The sequence below is a fragment of the Brienomyrus brachyistius genome, chromosome 1 (assembly GCF_023856365.1).
Source record: "Brienomyrus brachyistius isolate T26 chromosome 1, BBRACH_0.4, whole genome shotgun sequence".
Classification (NCBI taxonomy): domain Eukaryota; kingdom Metazoa; phylum Chordata; class Actinopteri; order Osteoglossiformes; family Mormyridae; genus Brienomyrus; species Brienomyrus brachyistius.
The window spans coordinates 24,199,628-24,224,671 of record NC_064533.1 but is presented as its reverse complement, the minus strand read 5'-3'; the positions used below and the strand labels follow the sequence as shown (position 1 = coordinate 24,224,671).

Genomic DNA, 25,044 nt, shown 5'->3' with positions numbered 1-25,044 from the left:
GTTTTCCTGCACTGCTGCGGTCAGCCCGCTCTCTAACACCCCAAAGCACAGACTCACGCTGGCCAAGCAAAGGGACGTGCCAGTGGTGTGTGTCGTATGCCGAAATGAGACAGGGTTTTTGGCCATTTCAGGAGTTGTCCTCACTCTTCTTGCTCCTTTTTTTTTGGCTGCAAGAATGTGGATTTTAGGGGGATTTTTTTGTGACTTCACAGGTCTGGAATGAGGGAGGTGTAGCATGTTGTAATGACAGAACTTCCTGCAAGTCGCTCAGTGCTGGAATCAATAAGGAGGCCCAAAAGATGTTTCTGGCAAAAGCAGGATTTTGTTGCTGTCTCGCCTCCCTCAGTGCATGATCTTAGCGTCCCGATTTTATAAAATGTGAGCTGTTAACAGGCTGTTGCATCAAAATCTGTGTTTATCAACAAATGGGTAACGCTGAAGCCCCACGTGCCCATTAGAGAGAATTATGACTGAGGGGAAGTCATTTCTGAACTTGTTACTTGGTTGTACATTTCAAACTACTTCTCAGACACATGTTTCTGCATAATACTTAAAGGAAAGGAAAGGTATACACAAACCTATAAGCAAACAGCGAATTGGGTTCATTATTCGCATATGGGAGTACGGTTAGCCAGTCCTAAACCAAGCCTTGTCTTCGTCCTCAGAAGAAATCAAGCTAAAAGCATCTTTTTTTCCCTTAGACAAGTAAAGAGTCTTTTTGACATTTAGCAGAAACCACAGAGCCAGGATATGGTGCCAAGGATAAAGCAGGAGTGAAATGGGAGATTTATTGAAGGAGATTACAGAATGTAGATGTTCCCAGGTAATAAAGCACAGAAGCTGCCTAGATGATGAGCCATGAAAATGATAAACTGTTAATCATCTGTTACAGGCTCTATTTATGGTTCACTGGTTGCCCCTGTTGACTGGGTTTCCCTAAGTTCCCCGTAGGCTCTTCCTCTCAGAGGTGGTTGAATTGACCTAAGAACCAGCTGGTCATCAAGAGCACTCAACGTGGGGCTGGCAGGACATGCTACTTGGTGTGGTGTGCCACTGGTTAGGCCTCTGTGCCTGTGATTAAAAGGTCACCCACCAGTCCATAAAGAGCTTGGGGTGGGGTCAAGAGCGGTGGGTTGACCAACATGCAGCATCCTCGGAGTTGGGGGTCAAAGGCCTTGCTCAAGAACCTGTGGACATGTCACTATTCTGCTAGGGCTCAAACCAGCAACTTTCTGATCACAAACACAGAGATCTAGTCCACTGTGTCACTTACCACCCCTGTCCTGGGCAAAATAGCCACATGTCCATTGTGCCTTTGAGCAAGGTCCTCGAGCCTTTGGCTGGCCCTGTGCAGGAAAAGCATTCCAGTGCACCTGTATTAGGTCTTGTGCAAAGGGCCAATAAAACATAATTTCAAATGGGTGACCAGCCTTGTGCCAGTATCCCACTCTTCATGAACAGCCACAATGAAAATACTCACATGACTCAAAACAGCAAGCAGTCGTAAATAGGAACCAGTTCTATCTTAAACCTCATCTGAAGAGCACAGTTTGCATTATGCTGATAGATCAGGTTGTGGTAAATGATGTTCAGTATGTAGCATATAAGATTAGCATAAGCAAGTTTAAAACTGCTGATGCCTCGAAAAAAAAAATAATTCTCACTTCATTTTGCTTGTTGCCACATCTCCACTTCTGAACGGGGCGTCTGCGTGGTAAGGTTCAGGTCCCTGTGGGTAGATGACTTGTGTGAAATGAGATTTGTTCTAACTTACGGCTTTGTCTCAAGGAGGTATCAGAGGTCCAGAGGCTCTCATCATTCTCTACAGATGATCTGGAATGTTTCTGCTCAAGTAATCTCAAGACATTCAGGTACCTTTTGGATGAGCCCGGTAATCAGATCAGAGCGACCTCGAGGATCTCTCGATATCCCTGCTGAACACATGTTGAAAGCCTGTGGGAATCACTCCCACTCGCCATCTGAATCACATCACAGAAGCTCTTAACCCAAATAACATTTACACATCTACACCACTTCAGTCTTAGCACGTAGAAGAAAAGAGTGTTGTAAAGTACTTGGAATAAATTTAACTTTCAGGGTAAATCAGAGTTTCTCAACGCAGTTGTCGAGGACCCTCAGACAGTCTGCATTTTTACTCCCTTCCAGCTCCCAGCCAGAGCAGATGGTTTGGTACCCGATGAGGAGTCCCATCCAAAGGCATTATGTACAGAATTTCTGAGGTTATCCCACTGGTTCAATGGGCTGACCCAGCCCCCGCTAGAGGGATCACATCCCTCAGATGACACTGCAGTGCTGGGGAATCCCTCAACCGGCCAGTGGGCAGTGATGGCTTAATGGTTAGGGAAGCACACTTATCATTGAACGGTTGTTGGTTCGAATCCCTGACCAGCATGGTACCATCCAGGCCGCTGAATTAGCTACCCCCCTGCTATATCACGATGTCACATATGGGTTAAATGCAGCAAACACATTTCCTTGTTGTGCACTGTGTGCTGTGGCGTGTCAACACTGATCACCAAAAAAAAATAGAGGATTATGTTCTTGGGAAACAGGAGGTCTGGCCCGAAATAGTATTTATAATTTATTTTGATGAACCCATTGGCCGTTTTGCTCACTGTAATACTGTGAATATCACTGATGCATGTGTTTGTCAAATTATGATGGGGTTACATCATGATGAACTCATTGTAAGTGGAAAATATTGTGTCGTATATGAATATAATATGATAAGTAAATAAGTATCTATGATATGGTGTTAAACACTGTATGAGATGTTTTTGTCTGCATCTGCTACTGAGACTGGAGGTGCTACTGAGACTGGACTGGATGCTGCCATCGGCCAGCATCAGTAGGAGGTATCATACGGCATATCACCAGCCCAGGAACAGATCAAAATTCAATGTTAACAGCTGAATATCCATCGCTATTGCATCATCGTAAAGTCAAAATACTGTAAGTCAACCATCGTAAAGGGAGGAGCATCTGGCTGTTTTAATGGTAGTATCTCGCTTGGTATCTCCTGAGCATTTCTGATCTCATTATATCATTCATTTTCGCTTTATTTCAAAAGCATGCCATTCAGGCAGATTGGAGATTGTAGATTTAGCCTTGGTGTGGAGGTGCACTTTGTGCGTGCATCAGTGTCATCTTGAATGAACCCTGCCCCATTCACCATGCCTTCCAAGGTAGCCCCTGGCTCATTATTCTCAAGACTGGATACAAGTTCAATGCAAGTAATACGTGTTGCTAGAAAAGTCGCTCATAACATCAGAAATAAATCCATTTAGAATCTGTTATGTGGCCATGAAGAAATACCAAAACACTATTGGCCTACTGTCATTGTCAGGCCTGTGTCGTGGGTTTGGGGGAAGAAGGCATTTCGTCTGTGTGGCAGAACTGAGACGTCGGATACAGGCGTCGATTCTCCACTTCTGAGGAAGCGCGGGAGTCACAGGAGCCTAGCCGAGATGGGCATTTTATTCATTTATATTGGGCTCTGGCAGGAAAAAATTGAAAATTGACCCAGGTTAGATTTAATAAGTCCATCCATCCAGGGAGAAACCCAGGACAGGACAGACCATTAACACCTTTGGGCAATTTGGTAAATCCAATTAACCTCGGCATGTTTTTGGACTGTGGGGGGAAACTGGAGTACCTAGAGGAAACCCCACAATGGCATGGGGACATGCGAACTCCACACACATGGAGCCATGGTGGAGACTCAGACTTTGGTTCCTGGGGTGGGGGCGGGGAGGGGCAACAGTGCTGACCACCATTTTGTAAGTCAGAATGTTTTATTTTGATACCAAACAAAGACACCAAAAAATTGAAGTCGTTCTCTGGTTTTGAGGTAGGGCTACTGGCATACCTCCTACCCTGATGAGTGCAGACCTCGTTTGCATTTGCATGGCCAGTTTCTGTTATTGATTGTGGTATTTTGCTATAAATCTCTCAAAAAGCACAATTTTCGGGCTTTATTTTGGTACCTAGTTTAGTGGGGTTATTTTTGAGCATTTTGATGGTGAAATTGACCAATATTTTTGTTGTAAGCTTCTTGACTCTGATCAGTGAATGATTTCAGTGTGTTTTTTGAAAGAAATAACGACAAGGCATACTGTAGATTGCCAAAAAAGTGGAAGAAATATCTTTCACAAAAGAATTATTTATGTGAGGTACCTCTGGAAAGAGACACCACACTTAAATCTGAAGCATTCCGGGACACTTCTTACACTGTTCTCCTATAAATGTGCTGAGCTGTTAGGGATGCCGTGCACCATGTGATCGATCGGAGGTGGTCGCGATGCAGCTGTGGCATGACCGAACCACTCCACTCCACCCCCACCTCTCCGTAAAGCAGGGTCAGCAGAACAGGGGGGATTTCCCTCCTCCAAGCGACTCCCCGCTGTCCTACTGCAGGATTCGCCCACTGTCACCGCAGATTCACATCAGGACTTTATAACTTCAGTTATCTCAGACAATTCTCTGCCACGGGAAGAAGCCGCCTTTGCCTGTCAAACACTCTGCTCTGGGCCTGGCTGGCTCTCTTTCCTACGCTTTTCTTTCAAAAGTGGTTTGTATGGCTTTTGGGGTGACATGGTGGCTCAGTGGGTACTGCTGTTGTCTCTGATCTTCAGGCCTGGAGGTTTGAATCTGTTCATGTGGGGTTTCTTCCAGTTTTCTCCTACTGTCTAAACACATGCAGTTAGGCACAGTACTGTAGGATCTCTAAACTGCCCGTAAGGTGTGAGTGTCTAGGCTGCACCCTTGCCTGGGATAGGCTCCAGGCCCTTCTACCCAGCATAAGAGGATGGATGGTGGCTCCATTTTGATTGCAATGAGAACCTTTCCCACCCCACAGTCATTTTCTTTTAAATAATGTGCCATTCACACTGCCCTATGTCCTATTTGTGTACCTTTTTAAATTTTGTTAATTTAAATTTATTTTATAGGCCACATAACGTGTCTTTAGTTAGGGTGTCTTTTCTAGAGTTGTTTCACGGTAGGGTGGGGGGGGCGGGGCATAAGAGGGTGAATAATTCATTCAGAGGGCCAACCTTATTACCAGCCAATGATATGTTTTGAATCAATGAGTGACAGGGGAGGGAGCACCCCGGGGGCCTATCAGCTGTCAGGTGAGGCCTGTGGCCCTGTGACCCCACCCCACTATACACCCCTGACTGCAGTGGAAATTTCCACAGCTACATATATCTGCTTATGAAGTGGAAACATTGTGTCAAAATCTGTTAGTGGGTTTAAGCAGCATCACGTCCGTCTGTCCATCCACGGCTCCCATGTGCTTGAGCTTATGAATTACCGCGCACATTTTAGGCTTTACCTCAGGGGGGCGATGTGGGCTAAAAAAGCGTTTGCATGACATCTGCTTAATCCATGATGGAATTCAGGGCAGGTGCTCAAAACATGCATTTTTAGCACATTTGAAATACCGTCATACTTTTTTGACACCTAATAAATCACTGGCATCATTCCATTTATATCAGCCTTCCTTTTCTACTGTTTAGCTTTAATTTTTCCCCAAGCTGTGTGCAGTGAAATTTCCCAGTTGCATACTGTTCTGTAGATTCATAATTGTATGTCCTTTTTATTGATAAGGTAATTGCTATAAGTTTGCATTATTAAATCCAAAGTAATGTAATTGTAGCAATGTAATTCTGTTTGGGGCAATTTAACCATAATTAGTTTTCAGTAACAGTGGCTCAGTAGGCACACACCTCCCAGATTGGGGGTCCGAATTCTACTCTTGTTTGTATGTTCAGCCCGTGTTCGTGGGATGTTCCTCTGGATACACCAGTTTCCTTTTGCAGCCCAAAAACATGAAGTCAGGAGTTTATGCTTAAAAATCTTAGAATCTGCTGTGCAACTGGTGTTTCTGAATAGTCCCCAGTGTTTGAGTGTGTGCCCTGGGATGTCCTCTTCCTGTCCAGGGTATCCGCTGCCTTTTATGCTTAGGTAAGGCTTCAGGCTCATTGCAGACCTGTCCAAAGTAAGCTGTTATGAAAGATGGGTGATTGGTTTCAGTCCTGGACTCATCCGTCTGTTTCTAAACTGGTTGTAACTACAGTTGAAACACTTCAGTTAACACTGGAATCTTTGTGTGTTTTTAAAGCATAGGATATATACAAGAATGAAACCCCCTAAATATAAAGCCAATCCTTGACCACGGGCACAAGACAGGGAACAACCCAGGATGGCACAATCACATGCCATTCACTCAAACATATACAATGGGATGCACTGCAATGCAACGCAGTAATGCACTGGGCTGCTGGATCTTGGAGCCACATAGCTTTTTCACTGGTTAATCCTGGAGTTGTGTTACTTGTGTTGTGCACATGATGTAGTGCAGTGCTGAGCCATACAAATATGTCTTGGCATAAGCGACCACTCTCGTTGGTGCTCCGTCAGAGTGTGCCTGGAGAATTCACACCCCCAGCGAGCCGATTCTCTCAGCCCCCCCCACCCCCCCCCCCACCCCCAACCCCCCCTGCCAGACTGCCCTTGTTATTTTATTCCAGGTTGATTATGTAAGAAGAAGGCAGGGGTCTGGCCTGCGTTTCAGTTAATTAGTTTTCTTACACTAGCATGTCCCCAGCCGTGTGCCCTGTGCTTCCTAGGATAGACTCCAGGCCCACCATGACCTTGTACCAGAGAAGCAGTTATGGAAGATAGATGGATGGATAGGTGGATGATGGTTGGATGGATGGACTTCTAACATGAAATTGTTGTGAATGTTTGCATTAAAGTAGTTTTTTTAAGTTTTATGGAAAGCTTTTTGTCATAAATATAATTTGTTATTGCAGTATATGCAACACCATATCCATCCATCCATCTTTCATCCAACAGTTTATCCAGTACAGGGTGGTTATTTACCCGAAGTGTGTCATGATGTTGTATATTTGCAGGTTTTTTCACGCATGAGGTTGTAATTCGACCATCTAGTAATTGTTTTGGTTTCAAACATGCCACGATATTGTGCATAGTGTCCAGTAATAGTCCTGTGAAAATCAATGTTTGTTCCACCCATAGCAGCATCTGTTCAGAGCTTTCAGTTGTAGACCTTTAGAAGCACAAAAAAGACATTGCATTTGCTTGCTTTTGTAAAACTGGAACTTATCTTTTTACTCCGACTTTGTTCAATTAGACACATGACTTAGGCACATCTGATACACCTTCATATCAGAAATAAACATCTACAAATTATTTTGGTGCTCCGTTTTATATCATGCCTCTTATAGAGCAGTCAATCATGAGCAACAGTTGTTAATCATTTTTTGCTCTCTCCCACCTCCTGGCCTCCGTTCATGCTGCACTTGCATGTTTATCATGTAAATCAGTCAAATTCGCTGTGCTAAACAGATCGGTGCTGATAGGTATGTGGTCACCACCAAGAAATAATAGTAAACTCTTTCATAAGGGCTGGCGTTTGGCTAAGTTGTTTAGGCTCCTATTCCCGTGACCAGGAGGTCATTGGTTCAAATACCATGGTCAGCAGCGATGTTGCCATTGGCTCCTTGAGGAAGGCCCTTAACCGCCATTTGCTCCTGGGTCTGGCTGACCCTATTTTCTCTCAAAAACACACATTTCAGTGGATGGACGATTCTGTCGAACAAATAAAATGTAGCAAGAGGGAGAATTAAGAGAAAATAAGGTCACTGTGGTAGGTAACAGTAACATCTCTACAAGATGGAGGGCAAGGCAATGGCAGATGCATGGCTTGTTCATTTTGCTGTGCCTAATTGCCACTAAGATAAAACGGGCTTCTGCTTCCTCTCTCAGCCTGAGAAAACACCCCCATAGTCCAGTGTAGCCCATTACAGTCATATACAGGCCAGATGTCCTCAATGCACCTGTTCCCATATCAATGTAATAAGGCTAATATGAGAAGTATGATGGGATATTTATCAGTTTATCTGGGGTTTAAACAGGGACAGGACCACAGCTGAAAGCTGATTGGCCCACAGAGTGGCCCCTCCCCTGTCACACATCAATTCAAAGTATGTTATTGGCTAATGAAAAGGTTAGCTCCACTGTATGGATTTTAGTCTTTACATATCCTAGAAAATGCATATAATGCATTAGTGTCCAAAGCCTGGTAGCCTGGTAGCTCTGTACATCATTGCCCATTGTGGGTGTGGTTTGTAATTATGTGGTTTCCCCTGCTGCCCAGTGCATTCTGGGATAGGCTCGAGGCCACCATGACCCTGTACTGCATAAGTGGCACCGATGGATGTATCTCCTATGCCTGTGTTGCATTTTGAGGCTTTATGAGGTTAAATGAAGAATATTATTACCCTGCTGCTTTTTAAATCTGATTTCTCTCCCAGCACCTGGTCTGCATAACGTCTCTGCCATATGTCGCATTAGACTTACTCGAGTGTAACGGCACGTTTGCTCCAGCCCTGGCGTGTTGCCGTGGCGCGGAGTCGTGATGCGGAAAGCCCCTTTGCCATTCTACCTTCGAAATTGGAGACGCAGTATGTCTGAGTGGGTTTGTTATCGGAAGGTTGCTGGTTTGAAGCCCAGGTTTGATACACCGATCTGAAATTTGTTCCAAGAACTAGCTGACCCCTGCTTTCCAAAAAAAAAAAGAAAAATGTAAATAGTATTTGTACAGCAGTATTTTGTCATGTGACCCTGGGAATAAAGTGCATGCTCTACTCAAAAAAACATTCATGTATTAAGTAGTGGTTTAATGAGCAGCGCTGAAAGCTCATAGCACCAGAGTCAGTTCCCAGCCCTGTGAGGTTTACATGTTCGTTTCTTTACATAACCTTTGAGTTCCCTGTATTACCTTTCCGCAGCCCAAAAGCATGCAGCTAGTGCCATTAGTGTGTGATTGCATGTGTGAGTGCATGACTGTCCCCTGCTTTTGTCTCTGCACATAGCTTTTAGGGGTGTCTGCACAGAAACGGCAAGAGATATTACTGGATGCTGACAGACTGAGACACAGTTCATTGACACAACATCAGAGGGTTTTTATTTCTTTCACCCGAGATGTCTGGTGTTATCAGAGGTGATACTAGGGGCTCTGGGGGCCCTCGAACTCTCCCTCCCCGTGACATGGTCAAATTTACTACCATTATTTTACCCTGAAGTCTAAGGGTGACCTAACAAACCAAACTCAGTCTGCTTTAAGAGGATCAGAAAGTAGGCCAAAAGAAAGAGAATTCATTTCTCTTTGGATTCACATTGCCCACCGCCTTCCAAAAGCACTCAGTTCACTTTCTGGTGCACTTCATCCTTTATGTGGTCTCAGTCCACTTCACATTCACACTTGGTCCTTTTGGACACTGAACTGATCATGAGAGTCATTTCTGCCTCAGTAAGATGGCCGTGCTTATACTGGCAACATGTGCTTTCTATTTACTTTTGAAGTATTTAAACAGGAACAAAGACCACCGAAAAATTTCAGACATTATTCTAAGGAGAAAACATATGCTTCAGCAATGCCAAATAACATTTGGCTTAGTTTTGATGCAATTGACAACCATTGTGTAATTCTCACCTGAAATGTAGGTATCCCTGTAAAGGAGGACCTCCATTAGATTTTTTTTTATTATTATTATTTCATTTAATTATCGGTTACTATTATAGACTAGTTGTTGCCAGCATGCACTTCTAGCTTTGGAGGTGGTCATGGTGTTGTTCTTTGCTGTTATTGTACATTATTGTATAAATGACTGTATATCTGTAGAATTCATAATGTTTTGACAGTTGTGACATCAGCACTGCATGTTATCCCATAGTGGCTAAAAAGGACAGAGAAAAGCGAAGTAAGCTGGGTGCATTGTCCATTCGCATATTGTCAGCCAACGAACCTGGATTTGAAACCACTTGAGGTGGTCTGAGTTCAGTTTGCTTTTTTTTTTTTTTTTTTTGGGGGGGGGGGGGGGCGAGTCTGAGTTCATTTGGAGCATTCACATATGGTTTGTTTTATGTGGGAAACATAGTGAGTCCAATTAAATTGGTTGAATCGAGCCAAGTGTGAAGACACCCTAAGTTAATAATATTAACAAAGAGAATTTATTAACCACAAGTCCTTTATTTCAACTTAAGGGAAAAACAAAATACAAAAATAAAGCACATTTGTATGTAATCGACTGTCTTCATGGGCCCTCCTCCCTGCTCGGGGCCCCCAGCAATTGCCTGCCTTGCCCGTCCTGTAGCTGTGTGTTTATTTTGTGTTAAAATGATTGATTTCAGGGGCCTATTTCACAAGTCTAGTTTAACAAAGTTAGGGCTAGAAGATAAGTTCCAGCTTTACAAAACCACACAAATGTAATCTGAGATACACAGTATTGTGATGCTGACTATCAATAATCTAGCCAGGTTTTTTTTACTGAAACCAGGATTATTTCCCATAAAAGCTTGCTGTGTGCAACAGTCAACCAATCATGTAAGCATGGATTGCAAGAGGGCTATATATTTCAATGCAGCGGAATGGAGAAATATTATGGTGAAATATGAAGAATAAAAAGTACAATAATGGCAAAGAGCAACACTGGTTGTCGACAAAGCTAGAAAGGCAAGCAGGCAACAGATTGCTGCCAGTGAAAAAGGCCATACGTTTAGTTTGCTGTTAAGAAAATGCCAATAATTGACTTAATTTTTAAACATGTGCTTTGTGGTTTTTGTGGTTTCTTAGTCTTTTTATTCGTGTTCATATTTGCTTTTTATTAGTCAGTGGTAAATAAACTTGTCCCAGTAGACAAGGGTAAAATAAATGGACTAATAACTATAGAACTAAATGATATAGAAATAAATTATATGATATAGACATGTTTGATAAATTGTGGTTTTAGCAATGGACTATGGGGGACAATGTACACCACTTGGTTTTCAGATTATGTACTTCTATACTTTCTGTATCTTTATTAATAATTGCACTCTGTCCGTTTACCACCAGTGATTGTAAGAGAGCTATTGAATGTAAAGTGCACATGTGAACATTAAAATATTAATTGAAATTCGGCTGTAATCTGTAAAACCAAGGAGTGTGCAGAAGTTGCTATCAACTCAAAATGCTGAAGCAATATCTCGTTATGGCAGAGAGCGCCTCTTTTCGTAGATATTAACAAGATTTAGCACACACAGTGAAAGGGCTCAAAATGCAAAAATGATCAGTGCGCATCACTGCCTGCGGACATCAATGATATGTGATTAAAAACTGCCTGACTTTGTTTGCTTAAAGAAATTACTGTCCGAAATGATATCCAAAGTACAGTTAACTTTACCACAGTCACAGGATTCTCAATGACAAGCCATTTAGAGAGAGAATGGTGGAAAGGAGAATAATGGAGCGGTGGAGTGGAGAGCTTGGGAAAATCCGTTTGTTACGTCAGGCATTATATTCTCTCTGATTGGTCCAAGCACTGTTTGAGATGCGTGAGCTTGAAACATCACCTGCTCGTGAGCAAGTCAGCCATGTGGCTTAACATGGTAATGTATTCCACTTAGAAGTTAAGCAGAAGTTAAGCAGCGTCACGAAAGCCGGGTACCTCTGCTTAGCCTCAAAGTTGCCTGACTAAGCAAAAAATATCTGGCTTCATGATATACTGTAGACCTCAGATCTCACACACATTGTTTAAGGTAAGTTATAAGACAATAAAATTCACTTACTCTCATTATATACAGTATAATCTGCTGTATGCCGAAGTATTTCCCCATGGGATCAATAAATCTTATCTTATTTTATCTTAGCGTCCCTTAACTTAGCTTATATGTGTAGTATATTTGTATGTACAGTATATATGATTAATTCCGTGGGCCCTTTAGTTATTTGGTGTGAGTTATATGGAAGTTGAAGGTGCTCAGATGAAACCAGCATGAACATACTGTGACTCTGCTCTGCCAGGCTGCCCAGACGGCCTTGCGCTGTCACTCCCGACACTGTGAGTGAGGAACACTCAGTCCCCTTGCCACAAATCAGCGGGGATTACCACTTTCATTTTGGACTGGAATGGCATTCCTGGCCCCGCAATCACAGTGATCTGGCGCCGGCAGACATGTTTGGTGCTTGAAGACTCCACAGCACGCTCACGTCTATGATAATTGTTGCTGTCGACAAACGATAGCTTTTCCATGTGAATTGTCAAGGCACGGAATTCTAAGGCTTCACCTGGATCCCAGCAATGCCGCATCTTCCGTGTGAATGACCTTCCCTCCATCTCCATACACTCATCTTGCTGTCAGTTGACAAAAAATGGGGGCTGTTTATTTTCCAGCACGCTGGAATTTACATTTTTTTTAAAGTAACACATTTTCATTCTGTTCCACGGAGCGGGCTGCTGTTGTCGTCTCCTGCCAGGAATGTCAGGAATTTCCTTCAGACTTCCATTGTGGTTTCTTTCTCGTTTGTTTCCTTTTCCCTCCAGTTTTGCAAAATCTTTCTTTCTCCTCATGGGCAAATTTCCTTACAGAGGTAGTGTGACACAAAGGACCATGACACACCGAATCCTTTATGCGACAGGGCTGTACGGTCAAGCTTGTTTACCAAGAAAATACAGTTTTACCCTAAACCACAGCATTGCTAAGAATTCTTTATAGAAAGTGTTTTTTTTCTAGGAAACATTCTTTCTTGCAAGATTGCAATCAGTTCTTCACAATGCAGTGTATCTAAACTGAAAAATACAAAAATGCATTTTACGTCACTTTGGAAATTGGACTGCATTTTCTGGTCAGATTGTGTTTGTGTTGTAGCAGTTTCTTGAAAGTTCAGTAATTGATTGATGCTCTGGAATAACTATAATACCTAGTTAGAGTGTTATAAAGAGTCTCTTTACAAGACGTCCTGGAGGTTTGTAGTCTAGGTGGTCGTGAATATGCGCGGTTTTGGCTGACAGGAGAGTCATTCCCAGTTGTCAAAAGTCCAGACTAGGAGCAAATTCCTGTGGTTAGAGGGAATTTAAAAATGGGGTGAATTTGAGGTATTGTTGTGTCTCGGAGGAAGGATACAGAATTACGGATACGGACACCCTGAGGGCCCTGTGGGAATTCCTCCCCCACAAAGCGATGCAGCAGGATTACTGCCTCGGAAAACCTACCTTATCCCTTGTTCTTCAAAGCTGTTTTTGGAGGCTTCTAGTAAATGTAGTGAAACGAGGAAATCTTTTAAAAGGATTATGAAGGAGTTTGTGAATTCCTGTGGGGACATTATCGACAGCCTCTTATTAAAATGACATTTTTAACAATGAACCTGGAGCCTTAGGGCTATCATGTTTTTAGTGTGGTTGCTCTCAAACACAGAATGGAGCCTTCAGTCAAGTTTTGGAGGATTTATCAGTGGCTCAGTATGTTATACCCACTGGTGCTTCACTGGTGGCTCAGTATGTTATACCCACTGGTGCTTCACTGGTGGCTCAGTATGTTATACCCCCTGGCGCTTCACTGGTCAGCCCTTAAACCTAGGGGTTTGATTCTCACCCTCCTTGTTAAACCTGGTTTCAACCTGTTATATATATAAAAAAAAAACATCTAGCTAGGTGTTTAAATTATGGTGGCTGCATACTTCTAAAGAATTTGACTGAACTGATGTCCTTTAAGCAGTGTTGGTTTATTGCCTGCATAGGGTCCCCAAGCCAAACTTTATTGTTTGTTCTGATCCTGTCTGCTTCCCATGATTGGCTGACATAATATGACTCCATGGAGTTACCTGGACTATAATTATGCAGGTACCAGCATGCTTTGGACTGCATCGCGTGTAAATAGTGTAAATTAATATGGTAAATGTCGTGACTGTAATGCTTGTGGTGGAATGTGTTTCGTTGGTGTGTCACCACGAGTGTTGTGTAAATCGCTGGCTTCTCTGTCTGTGCAGTTAAACCAAGAGTGACTGTTAATAAACAAAAGAGACTTCCATTTTAAATGATTTGTCATCTCCTTTATCAGAATGATTCATGCACTTACCACAATATGTGTATTTGCGCTCAGTAAGTGGCTCTGCTTCATCGAAAGCATCCTGTGCCTTCTAGGGTTGTGACATCATGTAGAATGAACAAGGTGGCAGTATCGTTTTTAAGTTTGCGAAAGACTGTCCTCGCAGATGTGATTTCATTCTGTCCGGGCATCGTTAGAAGTGTACAGCTGCCTTTAGTGTGTGTCAGTGTGTACAGGCGCCCACCCAGGGTGTGTCCAGGCCTCTGCTTCTCTGGATAGACTCCAGGCCCAGACGGACAAGGACAACTCACCATCCAAATAGCTTCTTTCCCCCAGGCTATTACCCTCCGAAACACGGTCCCCTGAGAAGCACGCTGGCCCCCAGGGGACACGTCTACACTTACTCACCCACTGTACTTTATTCTCATTTGCACATACCCCAAACTGTACCCCACATCCTGTCATACTGCCCTTATTCATGCATCTCCATGTTTGTTTATTTACAGCACATTTTCTTATTCTCTGCCTCTCTCTTTATCTTCAGCTATTACATCCGTTGTTTGGTCGATTGGGTACCATTTTTTTTTCCTGACGGTATGTTTAAACTTTATAGTCGTGCTGCCACCAAAAAAAAAGTCTTTTTAAGTTACACTTGGACATTCTTGAGCTGCACTCCACTGCACACATCCACAAAATCTAACACTGTTTCGTACAGCATTTATATTTAATTTCATTTATATTGTAACACCATGGGTGGGCAAAACAAACGGTATTTCCATGTGTATATGTATGTGTTGGCAATAAAGAATTTGACTTGAATTCCTTGTGCTTTTTTGTACATGGCAAATAAAATGACTTCTGATTTAATATATATTTACATTAGCCTTTGGTTTTTGGTTTGAGCACTTCTATGTGTGCATACGTGCAGGAATCAGTGGTAAGGCTGAAATCTGAGGGGAGGCCGAGGAACGTCCCTGAACACTTGCACACTCTCGTCGGCGTTGAGTCCATTATTTGTCCGGCCATACAGATAAACACAAAGGCTTAGGGGAATGGCAATAGCAACTCGGTTCATGCTGTTCAAGTGCCATTCAGGGCAAACAGTTGGCCCTCTAGAGGCTCTTTATTAGACGCTTCTGTTGGGAAGTTCAGATAAAAACCAAGCAGCGGGAGAGGAAATACCTCACCTTTCTGGATGTTAAGGCTCTGTCGGTGACAGAAAATCTTGTTTTTCTTCATGTTAAGGTTGGACTCGGGAGAAAATATCTTGTTTTTCTTTGCGTTAAGGTTGTACAGGAGACAAAATGCTGTGCTTTTCTTTATACTAAGGACTGTCTGGAAAGAAAAGAGCTCTTTTTTGTGTGGACGGAGGAGAAAATGCCATGTTTTTCATTTGTTTGCGCCCTACACAGACCTGGGGGAGTCACAAGGGCCCAGATCAGTTTTAACAATTTCCCAAAGAAATTGTACCTCAGACCCCTGCCACTCACATAACTGGTTAAATTAAACATCGGTTTGATAGGAGTTAAAAAGACCACATGAGCTATTTGAAATTGGACTGAAATCAAATGTCAATAATGCGCTCAAATATTAAGCGGGGTTTAGGAGGTCAGTGCCAGTCTGGCAGGGCTGAACATAGAGAAGGACAGACTTTATGCTGGCATCCAAAAAGCCACTAAAGAAATTATATTGATGCTTTGATGGATGTTTTTTAGAACTGTTATAGTACTCAGTTTTGACTTTGATTCAAATGCAATGTTCTTCAGGGACGTGAGACTACCGTTGATGCAAGAGACTGGAAGGTCATGCTTGACAAAGGGTTTTGAGCTTTTTTGTTTCAAACAAAGGCTTTGTTCTTCCGTGGTTGTCGGTGAGGGGTCACTTGTGTGGTACAACAGATTTTTGAATATGAATCTGTCTCTGACTCAGAATTCGACTTTGGTTTTGTAGCCCTACATTTCGCATGCATGTGTCCCGTCTCACAGTCGTGGACGTCCTGGAATCGGAAACACAGAGGGACTCTCCAGTCATTGGCGCCTACAAAGACTATGGTGGGATCAGTGATGAGGATCAGGGTGAAAATGCAGACGTCTGTGAGGAGACCTGCTTGTCTGCAGAACATTTTAGCAAAGATCATTCCCCTCAAAGACAGTATGTTTATCGTCATGCATCTTGACTTTTAGTCCAAAGGCGCCTTGCAGATGGGAGTTTGGAGGGAGGTGGGCACAGAAACTCAAATACTTTTCTCCAGTTGAGTGGGAGGGAACAGTCTTGTGCTCCAGGTGCATATTGATATGACCCTGTCTGCTGCTAATTGATGAGCATATGTTTGTACCCCAGAAGGGAGTGAAGCCTACTTACTATTAGACCACAGACTGCAGAAGAGACAGATGGTCACCTGACTGCTTGTTACCTGAGATGGGAATGAATTGTTCTTCATCAACAAACCACAAAGTCAGAGCTGAATAATAATAATAATAATAATAATAATAATAATAATAATAATAATAATGACTCTTTATTGATCCCCATGGGGAAATGCTCTTTTTTCCTTACTCCATCTTGCTCTCCATAACATACAGACAACATATGTAGGGGAGAGCAAGCTGCCCGGTATGATCTGGGATAGGCTCCGTAGCACACAGACACATACATACACATACACATATATCTCTTCACAGGCATCGTCAGGTATGCAGTACAATCATGTGTCCTTTGTTTACCATGCACCTGTCCTGGATAATTGGTTGGATGGATGCATGTCCAGTTGTTTGACTTATTGACTTACTCTTAACTGTACTACGCCTTTAGCGCTTTAATTTGTATTTGAGTTTAATTAATGTTTACTAGTGGCCATAAATGTACGCAGGGCAAAATTTTCAATGTGAGGTGTAACTACTGAAGGTTAAATAATGCATCTTAACGGAGAACATGCTATTTGAGTATGATCTCAGTGTAGGACCTGTAGCATCACAAATGAAACCTGCAATGAACCTGCTTTGAACAGAATATGGCTCTGCGTCTCCATGGAAACATGCACCTGGTCTTTGTGTTTGTCTTCTCAGACAAACCTTGGTGATAACTGGGTTAGGTTTAGGGTTAATTGCATTGGGTGATTTCTGTAAAAAAAAAAAAAATACAAAAAAAACACCCACACTCCTAAACATTTGATTCGAATGTGTTTTGCTTAATTTATTCTTTTGAGCTGATGTGATGTGGAGGACAGCCTCACATTTTTGGAGATGGAGGATTAAATCCAGACCCAGCTCCATGCATGTGGAATTAGCATGTTCTCCCAGTGTCCTGTGAGATTCCTCCGGGTATTGGGACATGCAGTTTCTGAAATCGCCACCAGGAGTGCAATTCCATGACCAGCTGTGTAAACCTGATGCCGCTGCTGTCTGTTTTTCAGCCTCGCAGTCGGACGGCAGCTTAAAGATAAAGAGGAAGAGGAGCATCTTTGGCACCTTTCTCTGCTGCCTACGCGACTACAATGTGGAGCCGGTACAATCCAACCACGGCTCCAGGGCCCTGGTGCTCCCCGCTGGGGAGAACGGTACTCCAGCAAAGGTAAGACTGCCTCCTGTCGCTCATCAAAAGGGCCATCCAAGAGCTACCAGTAAAAGTGGGGAACAGTGATTGGGTCAAGAGTTACCTGATTGGACCAGCAGGGGGCAGTAGTGCATGTCAGACAGCACTGAAGCTACAGTGGCTTCCTCTCTTCCTGTAAGCTCTGGTCTTGTTTACTCACTGATACAGATTAGTCATGCTGAACTTGAGAGTCCCTCACAACAAATGGAAATCTCCTATTTGTTTCTGCCCCAACTGAGAACGCGTAACTGGATTTGTTCATGTTCTGTCCCTGAGTAGAGTCTCGTAGCTCCTTCTCAAGCCCCGCAGATCGTTCCAGCTGCCCTGAACTTGCTGAACCCTGAGCCGCCTTTCGAAGCCAGGCCCGGAGATGGCAGGCATCTTTGCCAAGTCGCTGCTGGAATCTGCCCATCTCCCGACACACAGAAAAGCACGAGGCGCACAGAGACTTAGAAACACATAAACAACAGCAGCGCAATCATGCACACACACACACACACACACACACACACACACACAGGCATGAGGGGACTTAGATACAATAAACAATGGCAGGACACTCACATGCATCCTCAGACACACACTTATCTGCAGGCTTTGACACATAAAATCAAGGCACCAGACACATAAATGCACACACACCCCCCGGAAATGCTGACTTACATACCTTATACGCCATACATTTTCCTTGCTACATTATGATGGATAACCTGATCTGTCAGATGAATCTTCTCCTCACCCAGCCCTTGACCCTGACCACTTGATGTGGCTTTTTCATTCTGTTTACCTCATTCTTAACTGATGCTGGCCTCGGATTCAAGCATGACAGCGGTCTGAGGTCTGAATCGCTCGTACATGTACATCCCGTCAGCCTCTGACCTTAGTGAACGCTGGACTGAGCAGCCATGTCAGCGCTACACAAACAAAGCGTTCCCAAATTAGCGCACTTCAATCTGTCTGCTTGAAAGCATCCGGAAAGTAAAAGCGAGTAAACCCCCCCCCCCACTCACTCCAAAAGGCAGTGCAGACATCTGCATTTGTTGTTTGCGTGCATTTATGTACATTTTCCTTCAGCCTGCCAGGAAGGTACAGAAAGAAATTATGTCGAGGACAGCGGAGTATATCGGGTGCCTGGCGGAGATTTGATTCCCTCGCTGCGAATTCCCCAGGGGCGTCTCCATTATTCTGTTGTCCTGGCATCAAATAATGCTGTGGGAAGAGCTTTGCCTGCGGGGGAATGTTGTTATGTTTATTTTATTATTATTTTTTTTTAAACGTTATTCACCCTTTAACGAAGGAGTTGTATTTGTGAGTCCCGTTACCCATAGGTGACTCTATGCTTTTCACCCGGGGGGTACAAGGTGAGACAACCCAAACAGTCATTCATCCAGATAAATTTGTAAAAAAAATTGTAAATATACTTACTATAAATTATTTTTACACATTGATATGACTAACACAGGCCACTTTTTGAAATATAACTGTACAGTATGGTTTAATTTCATTGAATGACATGTCCAAATAGCATTTTCATCTGAATGCCACCTGCACCCGCAGTATAACTGCTTATGCCTTTTCCCAGTTGTGGTAACTGGAAATGACCGCAGTGCAGGCTGATCTGCTGTGTCGCTTGCAATTATTTTTGAAACTGTTTGGTCTCATTCTCACTTTCTCTCTCTAACCCTCCCCAGCATGACCAGGTTCCGGTCCTTCCTACCTCTAGCGTACGTATCCACCTCTTTCCTCTCTCTCTCATCCCTTCCACATTTTCTCCCAGAGCAACAGGGCGGCCTGTTCACTTTATTTAATTAACGGTGTGACCTTACGGTTCTGAGCAGTTAAGGGCCTGGCGGAGGGGATTTTTTTAAGCAGGTCTCCGCCGCGTGCACGCTCTGGGCCTCGGGATGTGAATTAACTATAAATACATAGTTTAGTAGAGCTTTGCAGTGATGCTGGATGGCCAGCAGGAGTCCTGCATTTCATCTCTGCGGCTAGATGTGAGCACTCTTACAATGGGATTCTCACAACTGTGCTATATGATTCATGACCAGTTTCATATCAGCTGCGGTATCCACGGTAACGATGAGGAAAAAACTGAAACAGAAATGGTTCCAATCACACGAGGTCTACTTTAGTTTTTTCTTCATGTATACGTAGATACAGTACTGTGTGAAAGTGTTTAGCAGTCAAAGGAAATGTTTGAAGTTATGTATCTGGGTAGTAAGTGATTGCTCAGAACAACAATGAAAAAGTGTAATTTAACATTCAAACTTATGTACATGAAGAATAGCAGCATATGAAGTATCAGGAGTTTCGTAGTATTATCTCCAAAAAGGTACTGATGTCTTGCTGGATGGCTAGATGAACCCCGCTTCAGTTCCCAAACCTCTCCTCAGGGGCACCTCAGTTATTCCATGTATTCATAACATTTCACATCCAAATTAATTCATTAATTAAATGAGTTTAAAGAGTCAGTGTGGTATTGATTAGCCATATGAGATGTGCTACTGAATGAGGCAAAGACCACAAGAGTGTATTGGATGGTTGTTGCAAATCCTGGGGTGACTTCATGTCAATGTGCAGTTTAACATTCAATGTTCTGGCATTATCTCAGAAATGGCTGTCGTTCCATTTCTGAGGGACGCAGATCTTCTGTACGTGTAACATCACCTGTATGGAAAGGGTTGTTGCATTGTCCATGTTTCATTCCACACGCGGCACCAACTTCTGTGAAGCCCAAACGATTTGTGGACAGCTGGTTCAGTCTGTTTTAACATGGATTTAGGGGAGGAGACCTTCTCAGCCAATGAAAGCGCTACATAAATCGGTACAATTTTGAAATAGGAAGGAAAAGATATTATATTGGGCTAAAACTTGTTATAGTGTCACTTGTCTTGTATTTTACCTGTTCTCAACTTTTGTGGCAGCATTTTTTGTATGTCTGGTGTTGTAAGACTGGACCTAAATAATTCTCTTATTTTTTTAGCATCAGATTCATAGATGTATTAATTTATGAGAAGCTTTTATCTAAAGTACAACTGAGAAAACAGGGTCAGCCAGATCCCTGAAGCAGTTTTTCTCAACCCAATCCTTGGAAACTCCCTTCCAGCACACCTGAACCGAACAATCAAGAAATAACCAAACATTCAAGAACAAACTGAGCGATTGAGAACACTGAATGCCTGGTATGGCTGTGATGGAAGCTGGGAGGGAGCGAAATTGTGGACTGTATTGGGATCCCAGAGGACTGAGTTGAGAAACACTGCCCTGGAGCAAGTGGGATTAAGGACCAGTAAACTACTTCTGCAAACCATGGGATTTGAACCAGCAACCATCTGATTCCCACCCTCTGCTTTGTAGGTGTGGAGTTTCCATGTTCATAAATTCCACTCCTCTCCAGATAATGCAGTGTCCAAAAGATATATTTAATTTAATTGGTGCCTCTGAATTGGCCACAATGCTTGATTGTATGTATGAGTGTGTGTCTTGCGATAGACTTGCATGCTAACCAGGGTGTCCTCTGTCCCATGCCAAGTGTCTACTGGGGCCACAACCCTGTACTGCAAGTTATTGAAGCATGGATGGATGATTGGATGGACAGACAGACGGATGGATGGATGGATGGATAGGGGATCCTTCAAAAGTAAACATTGACCTGGATTGTAACTGGACAGATGATTAGCAGGGAAAAAAATTACCTTACATAAAAGGTGATAAATGGTATGTAGTAGTTTTTTTGGAGATGCAGCAGACAGAAGAAATGAACTGTAATTATGATTTATGCAATTTATCCCATGTTTCCACCAGACTAAATGTCTCAAGTCAGCAGAGCTTAATTCCACAATTTGTCTTGATGTGCTGAAGACTCTGCAGCCTGCAGAAGCCCTAATTTGTAACTAAGAGGGGGAAAATGTACTTGAGATTTATTTTCTGAGTCTGGTAGGGAAGAACCCGTGAATGAAGAAAATTCACAGAACTCATCATATTTCAAGGATGTATCAAGCAACTTTTTATTCATTCCAAGAACCATCACGGTCGTCCAGAGCATCATAATTTACTGTCCTGCGTGATCCTAGCAAACCCATCAGTTTTCATTGTATCTCTGTCAGCTCAGACAGGGTGAGACAGTTATTAGCCAAACTGATAATTCAGATTAACCACCATCCTGCGGATGCTGATAACAACCACTACAGCTGTTGTTTTTTTCAGTTTTTAAGAAGAAACTAGTATTTGATAGACCTCATAAGAACCAAACTGGCCAACACGGTCCTCCTGAGTTCATAGTTGCAAGTTCATTTTCATCTAGTCAGTTTTTATGATTTTAATACAAGAATGTTAAGTAAGGTTACCCTTAATTTACCCCACGCTGACCTCACCTTGACCCCACATTGTATTGTAAGACATTGATGCAGTAGTAGGTCTTACACACCCTTTAATGAACTCTTAAGTGAAACATGCGACACTTGTTCATATATGTTCGAGTTCAGGCTTGATGTTTTCAAGGTTTTCTATTGGTCAGGCAAAAAAGAAACACACTCAGCTACCAGATGGATAGAAAAGGAACTTTTAAATTAAAGAAACAGCACTAACCCATCCAAGTGAGATACCCAAAGCAAGTCCTCCAAAACAGACTGAATTGGGCGCTGTCCTCTGTTCCACTGGGACCAGTCAAGTCATCCCATTTCATGAGAACATGCTTCTGAACACCCCAAGTCCTAATGTCTTCCCCTGCGTATATGTCATGTATTTTCATCAGACCGACTCATCCCAGCAACCACCCTTTCTTCCCTTGTACTGCCGTAACCACATTTTTGGTCTGTTTATGTTTCCAGTCCCCAGTGAAATACCTCCTTCCTGAAAGGAACACATCAGACTACGGCAAGAACTGTGTGGTGATTGACTTGGACGAAACATTGGTGCACAGCTCCTTTAAGGTAATACTGATCTGCATGAAAACCGTAAACAGCTTATGTAGGTGGGTAGCTTTTCACATGCAGTGTTCACATGCTCCTTCTCGCTCACTAAACAAGTTTCGATGAATATGTTCAATCTGGCGATACGAAGAGCCCTCATAAGAAAGACGTGTGAGGCAGCTATTTCAATAGAAGGACTCATTGATTAACTTTAAGAAGTTATTAACTTTGCCTCAGCGCTAAAGTCATTGTTTGCACAGGGAGCTAATTCCCAACTGGCTTTTTTCCCCTTATTTTTGCTGGTGGCCCGTGTGTCCCGACCGGGGCCTTAGGCGCGTGACCGGAAGGCCGGCGTGTGGCGGCCGGGGCCTTAGGCGAGCGACCGGAAGGCCGGCGTGTGGCGGCCAAGGCCTTAGGCGCGTGACCGGAAGTCCGGCGTGTGGCGGCCGGGGCCTTAGGCGCGCGACCGGAAGGCCGGCGTGTGGCGGCCGGGGCCTTAGGCGAGCGACCGGAAGGCCGGCGTGTGGCGGCCGGGGCCTTAGGCGAGCGACCGGAAGGCCGGCGTGTGGCGGCCGGGGCCTTAGGCGAGCGACCGGAAGGCCGGCGTGTGGCGGCCGGGGCCTTAGGCGAGCGACCGGAAGGCCGGCGTGTGGCGGCCGGGGCCTTAGGCGAGCGACGGGAAGGCCGGCGTGTGGCGGCCGGGGCCTTAGGCGCGCGACCGGAAGGCCGGCGTGTGGCGGCCGGGGCCTTAGGCGAGCGACCGGAAGGCCGGCGTGTGGCGGCCGGGGCCTTAGGTGAGCGGCCGGAAGGCCGGCGTGTGGCGGCCGGGGCCTTAGGCGAGCGGCCGGAAGGCCGGCGTGTGGCGGCCGGGGCCTTAGGCGAGCGACGGGAAGGCCGGCGTGTGGCGGCCGGGGCCTTAGGCGCGCGACCGGAAGGCCGGCGTGTGGCGGCCGGGGCCTTAGGCGAGCGACCGGAAGGCCGGCGTGTGGCGGCCGGGGCCTTAGGCGAGCGACCGGAAGGCCGGCGTGTGGCGGCCGGGGCCTTAGGCGAGCGACCGGAAGGCCGGCGTGTGGCGGCCGGGGCCTTAGGCGAGCGACCGGAAGGCCGGCGTGTGGCGGCCGGGGCCTTAGGCGAGCGACCGGAAGGCCGGCGTGTGGCGGCCGGGGCCTTAGGCGAGCGACCGGAAGGCCGGCGTGTGGCGGCCGGGGCCTTAGGCGAGCGACCGGAAGGCCGGCGTGTGGCGGCCGGGGCCTTAGGCGCGCGACCGGAAGGCCGGCGTGTGGCGGCCGGGGCCTTAGGCGCGTGACCGGAAGGCCGGCGTGTGGCGGCCAAGGCCTTAGGCGCGTGACCGGAATAATTACTTGAAATGATGTCAACTTGGGGTCCTGGTTAGTTCAGGATACATTGTCTTATGCACACATTGTAAATTTGGTAGAGGGCGGATGGATTTTGCTGGGTTAGAATCACATCTTGTAATTCCCCAGGCATTCCTTGTTTTTCAACAAAAATAAAATGCAGTTCTCTTTAAATATCAAACCTACATCTAAACTGTGGGGATATTCAAATGACAGATTAATGTGATTTAGTAGAAGGAGATACGTGATTTCAAGATTCTGCATTAATTTAGGAGCCATTGTCACATATGTTGACAAGTGAAGACCTTGTCAGATCCCTGAAATCTCAGCCGTTTGAGAGCCAGATCTATAGGAGGTATGTCTGTGATCCTCCTGTGCTGAAGAAAGGCATAATGCGACCCCGTATTCTTGTATTTTGTTCGTAAATTACAGTCATGAAACAGAATAAATTTTTTTAAAAGAGCAATAGCTCCCCCTGCTGTTGGGTGACCATAATGCCATGTACCCACATATACAGCTGTGGCCAAAAGTTTTGAGAATAACACAATATTGATTCTGCTGCCTCAGTTGTTATGCTGGCAGTTTGTATATACTCCAGAATGTTATGAAGAGTGGTTAGATGAATTGCAATTAATTACAAAGTCCCTCTTTGCCATGAAAATTAACTTAGTCCCAAAAAACCCATTTCCACTGCATTTCAGCCCTGCCACAAAAGGTCCTGCTGACATCATTGCAGTGATTCTCTCGTTAACACAGGTGAGACTGTTGATGAAGACAAGGCTGGAGATCAGTCTGTCATGCTGACTGAGTTAGAATAGCAGACCGGAAGCTTTAAAGGGAGGGTGGTGCTTGAAATCATTGTTCTTCCTCTGATAACCACGGTTACCTGCAAGGAAACATGTGCAGTCGTCATTGCTTTGCACAAAAAGGGCTTCTCAGGCAAGGGTATTGCTGCTAGTAAGATGACACCTAAATCAACCATTTATCGGATCAAGAACCTCAAGGAGAGAGATTCAATTGTTGTGAAGAAGGCTTCAGGGCCTAAGAAAGTCCAGCGAGCACCAGGACTGTCTCCTAAAGTTAATTTAGCTGGGGGATTGGGGCACCACCAGTGCAGAGCTTGCTTAGGAATGGCAGCAGGCAGGTGTGAGTGCATCTGCACGCACAGTTAGGCGAAGACTTTTGGAGGATGGCCTGGTGTCAAGAAGGGCAGCAAAGAAGCCACTTCTCTCCAAGAAAAACATCAGGGACAGACTGATATTCTGCAAAAG

General features: G+C 44.4%; 1 protein-coding gene across 3 annotated transcripts in view; it reads left to right on the top strand.

Annotated features, from left to right (window-relative positions):
• The window catches only part of LOC125704951 (CTD small phosphatase-like protein), a 42,952-nt gene that overhangs the window by 9,704 nt on the left and 8,204 nt on the right, over positions 1-25,044 (top strand). For 2 of the 3 annotated variants that reach the window (XM_048971136.1, XM_048971155.1), the window contains exons 2-4: positions 17,327-17,484; positions 19,197-19,229; positions 22,338-22,439. In XM_048971136.1, the coding sequence (XP_048827093.1) occupies positions 17,327-17,484; positions 19,197-19,229; positions 22,338-22,439 (293 nt within the window). The remainder of the gene's footprint in view (positions 1-17,326; positions 17,485-19,196; positions 19,230-22,337; positions 22,440-25,044) is intronic. The other variant, XM_048971144.1, reaches the window with a different exon arrangement.